The 12,426-nt window shown below is 37.5% G+C and overlaps 1 protein-coding gene across 7 annotated transcripts in view; it reads left to right on the top strand.

Annotated features, from left to right (window-relative positions):
- Nucleotides 1–12,426, top strand: part of FBXW11 (F-box and WD repeat domain containing 11) — a 213,060-nt gene that overhangs the window by 35,588 nt on the left and 165,046 nt on the right. For 4 of the 7 annotated variants that reach the window (XM_043489015.1, XM_043489017.1, XM_043489013.1 and 1 more), the window contains exon 2: nt 2,909–3,010. The exons of the other annotated variants lie outside the window; for them this stretch is intronic. In XM_043489015.1, coding sequence (XP_043344950.1) covers nt 2,909–3,010 — 102 coding nt within the window. The remainder of the gene's footprint in view (nt 1–2,908; nt 3,011–12,426) is intronic. 7 annotated transcript variants of the gene reach the window in all.

Here is a 12,426-nt window from a genome sequence, read left to right as displayed (position 1 = left end):
TTATTTAGCTCCAAGGTAATTGACTGTGAAAGTAGGGCAGTTCTAATATTTGTTATAAATACTGGTATCACTCTCTTTACTCCAGAATATCTTCCATGGGTGTTATAAAGATTAAGTTCTTAGAAACTGCACTGTCTTTAAAAGTCTTTTTCTGAATATACAAGTTCAATGTCAAGCTTTAAAAAATACCTGTAATAAATATTTAATATTTTGAAATTAGGTTCTCAGGTTTATTTTATGTTGTTTTCCATATTTTTATAAGTATTAATTAGGTCATTAGATGATTAGGAAACTACTCACTACTTTTCTTCTTTGGGCTTTAGTTTCTTCACTTCTGGGGGCGGAGGGGATGTTTGAACTAATTGGTCCAGAGCTCACAATCCATGATTCTTTGATTTAGCGAATGTGAAAATTGGTCTCTCTCTCTTTTTTTTTTTAAGTTTTGGATCTCAGGTTATTAGCAGAACCTAATCAGAATACATTACCTTATGCCTTCATGGTTTTTACCCTTTGAGGTAAATACATACTAAACTCTGCAGCAGGAACCTGTTTTTACTGAATCAATGAAAATTGATTTGCAGATGTGTTTTGGTGTTAATTTGGTGTTAGTTGCTGAATACAAGTGTAATCCTTGAAGTCTGTTCTCAGGTCTAAGTGATTCTGTGATTTGGATAACTACAGAGTTTCCAAAAAGGGAACTTAAATTGAACTATGAGGATGTTGGGCATTTAAATTAAATAATCTATGTAATCTACGTATATATACACATGTAATGTGTTTGGGCATTTTCTGTGCTCTAAATGTTTTGCTAGGTATCTCTGGATACAGTTTGTTGCAGTGGAAAGAAAACATGTTTGCTTAGAGTCAGACAGGATTAACTTCTTGTCCTAGTTCTGTCATCAATTAGCCCTTGTTTTCTTGCACTTTCAATAAGTTGCTGTTTAAACAAATCAAGCTCTGCTTTCCTGATCTTTGGTTTCCTCATCTGTAAAATGGAATCATACTTGTCTTACAAGGGTTTTTGTGAGGGTTTACTATGTCAACTGTCTGGCATATAACAAGACCTTGATAAATGGCAGCTATTGTCATTATATTATCCAAACATTTGTTCAGTGTCTTTTATGGCACTCTTTTAAATTGTTGGGGTGATGACATATGTATGCCTGGAGTATCATTGATATAATTCTACCATATTGGCTACGGGAAGCTTTGAAATGGAAGCATACTATTGGAAATACATGGTATTTTCTTCATTACCAAAAACCTGCTCAGTTTTTTATTCCATTTGAGTCCACTGGTTTCGTATTCTTTAAATGCCTTTTCCAAATAATCTCACTACTCTATTACATTATCGGTGGGATTTAACTAGAAAGTACAGGTGGTGGATAGGCAGGAACCCAGGCTTACCTGAGTTCAAGCATAGTGGTCTTTGTTTATATTGTAGTTGGGGTAACCATAGAATTTACCTCCCAAACCAGAACACTTTTGAAAGTGAAAGTTATGCTGAGACTGGTGTAAACTTGGACTGTCCCAGGAAAGTGGGTATATTTAACCATTCTAATTATAGCTAGAATAAACAAGTTTATAAGGTTGGGTCTGAGACTTCTGGAGTATTTTGGTTGAACCCAAACACCCACCTTCAGATTTTTTTTTTTTTTTTTTGATTATTCATTTGCCAGGGTAAATTAATTGACCTTAGGTTTGAAAAAGTACTTATTGAATACCACAAATCTAATGGTTTAAAAATACTAGCTATATTGTATTTGTTTATATTTTACTTTTTTTCTTAATTCCCTTAAAACCAGCAAGCTCTTAAAGAATAATGGGAATGGGTAAATGAAATAAACTTTTAATTCTTACTTGTGTTAAATGAACATAGCATGCAAAGTCCAAAATGAAAGTCATGATTATTCTAAAGTTTTTTTTTTTCCCCCTTTGGGAAGGCAGAGATCTGGGTGACACTCAAAATCAGATGTGTTTTTATCAGCTCTTTTGTTTCCTTTATCTATCAGTCTATCGCTCATCTTTCTTGTTCTTTTTGCCTGTGTCTTTAGGTCTCCTGTGATTTTATTTAGGGAAGTGCAAAAACTGTACCCAGATGATAAAGTTTCAGGTGATCAAAGTTTTTATAATAGGGGCATCATAGTTTTGTGGAATGAATGTGGGTTTTAATAGCGGCAACCAAAGTTTGAAATTCTGACTTTCCCCTCCTTTGCTGTTTGTGCAAATGACTTACCTTTGAACCTCAGTTTCTTGACACTGTGATGTGGTAATTAGAGAACACATTTAAAGTGCCTGGCCCCATAGTAGGTAATGTAACGATGGCAATTGTAATTATACGACATAGACCAAAAACCATTGGGGCTTCCCTGGTGGCTCAGATGATAAAGAATCTGCCTGCAATGCTGGAGACGTGGGTTTGATCCCTGGGTTGGGAAGATCCCCTGGAGGAGGGCATGGCAACCCACTCCAGTATTCTTGCCTGGAGAATTCCATGGACAAAGGAGCCTGGTGGGCTACAGTCCATGGGGTCACAAAGAGTTGGACACGACAGAGCTGCTAAGCTCATGATGTTAGAGTCACAGTCTCCCCGCTAATCTTGTTTTTCCCTCAAACTTTACAGTTCCCTTTAATGGGTTTCCACTGAAACATTCTTTCTCTCCCTCTTGATTCTGCTCACTGTACCTTCCTGAGGAGTTAGTGGTTGGCAGCAGAAACCTCCTTTCCGTAGGACAGAAAGTGGGCCCTCTCCCAGGTTTCCGTAAGTTTTGCTGGACTACCACCCCTGACCTCCAAGCTGCCATGGGTGCACCCCCTGCCCGACTAACATTCGAGTTGCCTGTGTGAAGGAGTGATTTGTGCGGCCTCTAACTGCTTCTTCTCTCCCTTCCTTTTTGTCACCCTGCAGTGTTCTGTGCCAAGGTCTTTGTGGCTAGGCTGCGCCAACCTGGTAGAGAGCATGTGCGCACTGAGTTGCCTGCAGAGCATGCCCAGTGTCAGATGTCTCCAGGTGCCTCTCTTCTTTCTTGTTGTAAATGTGTTTTTACGTATACCATGAACATTTGTTGAAACTTGCAGTAGTGTGTTTAATCCAATGTTAAGTCTGCTAAATGTTCTGTGTAACCCTCTGCTTTCCTCCAGCCTGGGTGCCCTACATGGAGGAGTTCATACCAAGAGGGGCCCTTCTGAGCAAATGGGTCTTTGGCTGGGCCCTGTTCTGCTCCTCTTTTTCTGCTCCTGCTTTTTATCCTCCCAACCCCCACCTTGAATCTGTGATTCTCATGTTTAATAGTTGTGCATGTACCCCCCAAACCTTGACATTTTCCATTTGGCTACTTTTAACAGTTCTTTCTTGAGTTGGGAGGGTTTCATAATTAAAGTGGTGATTTTTCTATTTTGAAACTCATCCTTTTGGCTTGCTTTCTCTCCCTCCTTCCACAAAGGAGTGGAGAGGGAACACTAACAGTATAAAGCCTCAAATTGAAGTTTATAAAGATCACAGCTTTATGCTGGCAATAACTGTCAGTTTGGGCCACCTCCCAAAGACCAGATCTGACACCTGTCCTTAGGGTCCACCCAGTTTTCCAGGCCGAGGCTGGCAGAGAATTCCACAGATAAAAGTAAAACTCTTTGAGGGTGTGGGAGGGGTTGCTCCAATAAAAGCTATTAACAGGAGTGTAGCTGGACTGACCTCACGTATTGGGATGAATTCTAAGAGTCAAGGCAGAAAACATTGTGACTTTATTGGGGAAGCTCTATTTAGAGAAAGCATGTATTTAATTTAGTATGGTTTCAGTAGCGGTATTCAGTTTTCATCACTGTATATTCCAGACAGTTTGATATATCTTTAAAAAGCAGTATTGAATTCCTGGCATCCTGTTGAGACTGCCCTGTTTGAGGAAAACACTGTAGAATCAGGAAATGATTTAGAGGGATCTTATTGATGGTATGGTTTACTTTACTGTTCTCAAGGTAATCTTTCTATTCATGTTTACAATCTTTAAATGCACTTGGGGAGCCAGAAAGGGGGAAGATTTCCTTCATATTGGGATTGTGAACATTCTGAGCTGCATTGGTGTGGTTATTGATTCAGATTGCTTTCTTTAGAAAACAGTTAACTTGAGAGTGAAGTCAATATAAGATCCAGTTGTCTTAGAGTCTGTTTGAAAAGTAGAGTTAGGACTCTAAGGGTCCAGGGATTGGGTGTTTCAGTAATGCTCCAGTGTAATGCATATTTACTTTTGGAAAAGCAACTTCTCTGCATGTGGTATAACTTTAACAAAAATGTTTTTGAAATAGCAGACTGAGATTATTGCATGTGCTCTCCTTGGTGCTAAATAATGGATATTTGCATTATAGTAATAGTGTGTACATCTTTGTCTCCTGTTTTTCTGAAAATGCTTACTTGAATGTTACAGTTGCTTTTTAGTGGATTGATCCAGTTTTTATCCAGAAATTTAAGCAGGTGAAGAATTGTAGTTGTTTATGACATCTGGAAGTGCAGATTATTTTTATTGCATTCAGTTAAAAGTAATTGACCAATGGAAGGCATTATTCAGTATATTTTAGTAGCAGTATTGTGAATTCTCTGGAGTTGGGGTGAGTGGGAGGGAGCAAATAGGGTTTCTACCTTGAAAATGGAAACCCAGATAAGTTAATTCTTTGACTCATTTCTCCCAGTGAAAATCGTTTAAGAGAAAAAATATAAACGTTTCCTCCAGTAGACCTTAAAATAAGGTGAAATATTGAGTGATATTCATTGAAATGTTAATGGAACAAATAGTGTCTTCAGAGGTATATTGGGGAATTTTGTTTATTTAGATTTTAATTTTTTTAGTTTATGGAAGAATATGCAGCACAGTAAAGTGAAATATGTACTCAGCTGATTGGAGTTAGCAAATCATTCTGTTTTGCTCCATTTGTGAAAGGAAAGTAAACATATGTAAATGAACTTGGAAGACTTCTTCTTTGGTTTTATATATTATTTTAATTGTCTACTTCCAGTGTCCAAAACAAGTACTAAAAGTTAGTGACTTAATTTGAATAGGGGCTTTTTCAAAGAATGCCTGTTTCTTATAAGCTACATCTTATTTTTGTCACAAAGATGACTTCTGCATTCATATTCTCAGCAAGCCCAGTTTAAGAAGGCCCTAGAAAAGCAGGAATAGGCTACCCGAAGAGCCTGATTGACTGTGCTAGAGCTTTGGCATTGCATGAAAGAGCCCCTTAAATGACCACACGTACCAAGAAACAGTTTCAACATAAGCCAACTAGCCTGTCTATTGGCTGATACTTCATACCTTTTGAAAAGCAGGAGTAAAGTTAGTGTTGTAGGTGCTTTTGGGCAGAATGTATTCCTCTAGTTTCTTCTGTTTGTGAGAGAGGAAAAGGAATGCTAAAGACTTAAAAAAATAAAAATCATTCATTTACCTCAATAAAACTGTTTAAAAAAAAAACCCACTCACCACCAGTTGTAGTCAGGGCTTCATATATATTAGCTTTGTGACAACCCTAGGAGGTAGGTATTATTCCCATTTTTTTGGGTGTAGAAACTGGGTCTTAGAGGTGATATGTATGATTGGACTCAAGTTAATCTGTGAAGTGGTAGAGCTAGCATTTGAATCCAAGATTTGCGCGATTCCAAAATTGACTTTCTTTCCTCTACTCTGGAATGCTACTATTTCTAGAGTTTTCCATTTTAGTTTTGTTTGTGAAAACTTTGCTACTGAGATATCCGGTGTGTGACTTGTTTAGTCATTGTTTGAAAATAAAAAAAGAAAAACCTGCCGATTATCTCTGGAGGGAGGAAATTACATTCCTCTTACCAACCTGAGCCCTCCTGCATCTTAAAGCTACTGAGGTTGCTGAGTGGCTTTTCTGAAAATTCATTTCTGTGAGTATTTACTGAGCAGTTGGTATGTGCCAGGGCCTATATTGGTGCTGGGTATATAAAGATGAGCAGTGCAGATTTAGTCCCTGCTCTCTTGGAGTTCATTGTAGTAAGCAGACCTGTGAACAAAAATTCAGCCTGAACCACAAAAAAAGTCCAGGTGTGTATGTGTGTGTAATGAAATTCTGATGTTAGCCAAATATACATGCACATACACACACTTGCATATATACACATACATACCTACTTTTAAAAATTGTGACTAACCCTCAACATTTTTTTTAGAACAGTTGAACTAGAATATCTGAATGCCTCTGAACTAAGCTGAACTAAATCAATATTTCAGTTGGTTCAGTTATTCAGATTCAACCAGTTAATTGTTACATCATATAATCAAGAGTTCAGACCACGTATCTATCTATCACATATTATATATGATAGTATAATTATCATTTAAGTATCAGATATGACTGTGTATGTATTATCAGTATCATAAAATATCCACCTTGTTTTTAAGTGTTGGGCTCTAGGTACTAGGTTATCTCATTGAGTTATTTATGGAGAAGTTGTCTAGTTTGGCTTTTTGTATGTGAAGTTATGGAATGTAATTGACTTGCCTAAGGTTGCACGTCTATTTAGGTGGCAGAACTAGGTTAAGAGCCTGGATCTGGGACTCCCTGGTGGTCCAGTGGCTGGGACCTGCACTCCCAGTGCAGGGGCCAGACTTCGGTCCCTGGTTGGGGAGCTAGATCCCTCATGCTCCAACTGAGAGTTCTCATAATTGAGACCCTGCACAGCCAAATAAGTAAATAAATATTAACAACCAAAAAGCCTAAAATCTGGATAACTGCAAAACCAGTGTTCTGGGCAGCGTGCTGTAGTGACCTTAACTTGGCAGCTGCCATTTTGGGGTTGAAAAAAATTCCCTTTTATTTTTATCATTAAAAGTTGAAGGCTGATGCACCTGGAATGTAGAGGTTCTGTGTAGGGAAGTGACATATTTTCTTGATAATGCCATTTACAAGTTCTCAGCTAGGGGGAGTGTTAGTGATAAGCCTTTTTAAAGAGTTGGACTGATTTTGATGACTGAGATGACAGAAGGGATCCTGTGAATAAGTGTCAGTGCCTCTCTCCCAGCCCCATTTGGAGAGTTGTTGTTCAGTCGCTCAGTGGCGTCCGATAGCCTGCCAGGCTCCTCTGTCCATTTCCTGTCCCAGGGGATCTTCCTGACCCAGGGATTGAACCCGCATCTCCTGCATTGGCAGGTGAATTCTTTACCACTGAGCCACCAGGGAAGCCCTGCTGTGGAGAGTGCGGTGCAGCAATTAATAGGACTTTCTGACAGCTGCCTTTCTTGTTTCTTTTCTGTCCAGTGTGTATTGTCATCCACACTGATCTGAGAACACTACAGTTGGAACTTACAGCTACCGACATAAGAGAGTATTTTTTAGAGAAGGGAGACAGCTTGGTAGAAAGAATCGTGATTCTGGAGCAGACACACCTCAATTCTCCTCTTCTGTCTGATGCTTAATAGCTCTGTGACTCTCGGTGGTCAAGTGTCTTACTCTCCTGACCCTCAGTTTCCTGATCCTTTACATGGAGATGGTTATATCTGCCCACACGGTTTTATGAAGCAGAGGGAGATAGCATCTACACCCTACCATTGGCTGGCTGTTGAAGGAATAAAAATTGGTTTCTTTCAATGCGTGCCCCGGGTTCCCTGTTGAAGAAGAGGAAGCCCCGCCTGACAGCCTCGGAGTCCAGGGCAGGATCAGGGTCGGTGAAAGGCTGGGTGTGTGGTATGGCCCCTGCTGCCAGGTGCTCTTACTTTGTGCAGGGCTGTCTCCTTAGGTCAGACGTGGCTGTTCCAACTCAGTGTCTTTGTCGTTTTTTTCTAGTTAAGTATTGGGGAATTATTATTTCTTGTTCATTATTTTGTTGAACTCTAGGGCCAATAATGGGAAGGCTTGAAATAACCTTTCAATGGTAGAGTGTAGTGTTTTATGAACATTAAAAAACTTTTTTTTCTCTTTATAAGAAAATTTACTCAATATAGTTTATTTAAAAAAAAAAAAATCTATTGGTAGCCTCACCACCCAGAGAGAACATTTGTTGCTGTTTTAAGATCTCTTCCTCCTGCCTATTGGGCAGGAAGGAATTCATCAGATTGTGCAGGTTCTGTTCATTGTTACGGTGATGAAAATGATTATAAGAGTGGTGTTTTAATGTCCTGTGGAACCCCACAGTGTGACTTTGGAATCATGAGAAGGATGAAAGAGGGCTTAGCATAGTGCCGCTCACACTTTTACTCACCTGGAATAGCTCTGGATTTAGCTGTACTAGATAGCAAGACTTAGCAAGATTTTATGTGAGACATTCTGTGGAAATTTCCAAACACACAAAAATAAAGAGACCCTTTCAACTCAACTGCGAACAGTTTTCAAAATGAAGCTATTCTTAGTCCAACTTTCTCTTTCTTGAACTTTGTTTTTTCTGGAGCATTTTTAAACAAATCTAAGATAGCTTTAAAAAAAGAAGGAGCATGACAAATCACTGTTTTATGTTAGCAAAAAAAAAAAGGTTCAAAGAATTAAAAATAGTACAACTAATATAGAAAGTTATAAAAGACATATGTTTCCTTTGAATCCAGGTCTCACTTCCCAAAGTGTTACTTTGGAGGTTCCCCTGTTATCCTTTAGATAGAAACTTAAAAAAATACAAATATGACCATATTATACGTATTACTTTTCAATTAGTAGCTTTTTCAAATTGGTAAGATACATCGCCCATCTTTCCATATCAGCATATAAGACCATGTGAACCCTGTTCTTTTTAATAGACACAAAAATATTTCATTATGTTAGCTTTATCATTTAAAAAATATATATCCAGTTCCCTATTAAAGGAATTTCGGGGCTCAATTTTTTTGTCTCATGGCACTTTATTTGAATGAATGTATATCTTTAGACTTGAATAATTATGTATGTAGAATAAGTTCCTAGAAGTAAAATTGCTTGGTCAAAGAATATCAGTGTTTCTTTATTAAACGGTCCATTTACAGAAAAGTAATAATCTCTCCTCCTATCCATCCCCCCAACAATTGTTAACAGTTAATGTTGTCTAGCATTACGTATTTCAGTTTTTTCATTCATAGGATTTGTAACTCTACAATTATAGGGATTTTCTTATTCTTTTAAGATAGGGAAAATGGGCTCAGTGTAGAAAAACCACAATACAGTCTCCTTTGTTTACTTATCGTCATATTATAGACATGTCTCCAGATTTTGTAAAGCCTAACTCTTTTACCAGTGGAAATTTCACCAACTTTTATCATCCATGGATTTGAGAGGAGTATAGTTTTTTTTTTTCTGAATTACAATACAATGTATATAAATATGGAAATCTTAATTGTTGAGTATAACTCAGTGATCTGTCACAAAATGAACAGTATTTATTTTGATAGAAGTGGCTAAATTATTTCCATGGAGGGTGGACCACTTTATAATCTAGTTTATTGCTATAAGCTCTGGATATCATTTAAAAATATTTAAGGTTTACTTTTAAAATATTATTAAAAATAATAATATTTGTTATTACTTGTTAATACTTGTTCAAAATTAAACTAATAATAAAAAATGACAAATAGTAACATGGTGAATTAAGACTTTGTACCATCATTTTAAATCACTGCATAATATTCCATTTAATATACATATTGCTGAATTTAAGAAACCCTCCCTCTTTGTCAAGACTTTTTGCAGTTTTTGAGACATCCATATTGAGTGGAACATCGTTGCAGCTAAGTCTTTGTATACTTCTTTGATTATTTCCCTAGGTGAAAGAGTGTGCACATTGAAACACTTTAAGTTGCTAAATTGTACTTTTGACAAGTTGGGTCAGTTTCCACTCCTAAAAGCAGTGGATGAGAGATTCCCTTTTTATATGTCTTTGCTGGCATTGAATAGTTTAATTTTGTATTTTTTTTTTTGCCTTTCCTGTGAATGAAAATGTTAAGATACATATGTATTTACTGGCCATTTCTACTTGTCTTCTATGAGTTATCTCTTCATACCTACTTTATATTTTTCTAAAATGACTTTTTAAAAAAAAAATCTGAGTTGTAGGAACTCTTTGTGTATTAAATATAGTAACTCCTGTCATTTATTGCAGATGTTTTCCCCTGACTTGTGCCTTTCAGTTTTGTTGATAATGCTTAGATATTTTTACTTTTAATATAGTCATATTTATTCTTTTTATTAATTTATTTTTTATTGAAGTATAGTTGATTTACAATGTATTAATTTCTGCTGTACAGAGTGATTCAGTTATATATATATATATACACACACACACAGACACACATTCTTTTTCATACTCTTTTCCATTATGGTCTGTCCCAGGATATTGAATATGGTTCCCAGCGCTATACAGTGGGACCTCGTTTATCCATTCCGTATGTAATAGTTTGCATTTGCTTACTCCATACTCCCAGTCCATCCTTCTCACACCTGCTTCCCCCTTGGCAACTACATGGCTGTTTTCTGTGTATGTGTCTTTCACAGATAGGTTCATGTGTGTCGTGTTTGAGATTCCTCATAGAAGTGTTTTCATATGGTATTTGTCTTTTTCTTTGTGAGTTACTTCACTTAGTGAAATTTCTAGGTTCATCCATGTTGCCAGAAATGGCATTTTATTCTTTTATATGGCTGAGTAGCATTGTATTGTATATATGTACCACATCTTTTTTATCCATTCATCTGTCAGTGGACATTTAGATTGTTTCCATGTCTTGGCTATTGCGAATAAATGCTGCTGTGAACATAGGGGTGCATGTAACTTTTTGAATTATAGTTTTGTAGGGATATACGCCCAGGAGTGGGATTGTTAGATGGTATGGTAACTTTAATTTTCTGAGGAACCTAACATACTGTGTTCCGTAGTAGCTGCACCAATTTCCATTCCCACCAGCAGTGTCGGAGGGTTCCCTTTTCTCAATACCCTCTCCAGCATTTGTTATTTATAGACTGTAGAAAAATAACCTTATTTTTGGCTGTGCTGGGTCTTTGCTGCTGCCTGCAGGCTCTGAGTCAGGGCCACTCTTCGTTGCGGTGAGTGGGCTTCTCACTGCGGCGGCTCCTCTTGCTGCAGCACACAGGTTCTAGCTGCGTGAGCTTCAGTAGTTGCAGCACACGGGCCCGGTGGCTATGGCATACGGGTTTAGTTGCTCTGTGGCATGTGCAGTCTTCCTGGGCCAGAGACTGAACCCATCTTCCCTGCGTTGGCAGGCAGATTCTCATCCCCTGTTCCTGTAGACTTTTTAAGGTGGCCTTCTGATGAGTGTGAGGTGGTACTTCATTGTAGTTTTCATTTGCATTTCTCTAATAATTAGCAATGTTGAGCATCTTTTCATGTGCCTGTTGGCCACCTCTAGTCATTCTTTTCCTTCACCATTCTTCTAGTGGTCTTTGGCTTTGTTTTATATTTAAATCTTTCTGTTCCTTCTGCAGCTTACTTTGGTAAATTCTTTGAATCAGGGATCCACATTCTTTCTAAATGGCCACTCTGTTTTTTGCATACTATTTACTGATCCAGCTTTTCTTCACTGGTTTGAAATCATATGCTTATTTCATTTCCTTAAATCTGATAATGCCCGCTGATACACATCTCTTTCAAGATTTTGTTTTTCTTCACTTCCCTATATCATCATCAGTTTTTAACTTCTGTGAGGTTGCTGTGGTCTGCAGTATATCACGTTGTCTTTTATACAAATAATGCTGGTTTCAAAGTGTCTTGTTCGTGATGACAAACTTTGAAAGTTCAAAATTTCAAAGTGCCAAACAGAACGATTTATTTTAGCATTTTTCTAAAGAAGTGATTTTTCCTCTGTTTTTCCTATGAATTGAAATTGTTGTGTATTTTTAAGATCATTTCCATGTCATACTTTCTGAAAACGTGATGGTCTCAGACTCTGAAGCTGCAGAAGCAGCAGTGAGCACTCACGCGCTCTGGAGACAGTTCCGAGAGCGCGGCGTTCCGGGGCAGCGCGGCATCGCCTCGCTGGTCGTTTACACGTTCACACACTCGAGAGATCACGCACAGCTGCCATGGTTGTGAGCTTCTGCTATGGGAAAATGAAAATGACACCTTGTCTTCCTGACAGTTTTAATTTATGGCTTCCAAAACAGTGTGTGTGTGATGGATAAGATAATGTATGTGATGAATAAAGTTTAACAGTATACATAATTTAAGGATAGGTAGGTGGATAAATGAAATTCAGACCACATCAGAAAAGACCTTTTTACTTTCTCAGCAAAAATGACACAATATGCCTCATACTAAAGTCTTTTATTATATTGCTTGTAAGAATTCTGGTTTATGTACTTCTGTTGATTTATACTTATTGTTCTGGTTATGAAAGTAACACTTTTTCATTGCAAAAACTTCGGATAGTAGAAAAGTATAAAGAAGAAATTAATCATTCAACCATATTCTCACTTTTAGTGTCCATTCTTTTGTTTTTTTTTCCTTGACATTTT

Source organism: Cervus canadensis, chromosome 16 (assembly GCF_019320065.1).
Source record: "Cervus canadensis isolate Bull #8, Minnesota chromosome 16, ASM1932006v1, whole genome shotgun sequence".
NCBI classification, from domain to species: domain Eukaryota; kingdom Metazoa; phylum Chordata; class Mammalia; order Artiodactyla; family Cervidae; genus Cervus; species Cervus canadensis.
The sequence above is the reverse complement of the archived record's forward strand: the minus strand, read 5'-3'. Positions and strand labels throughout refer to the sequence as shown.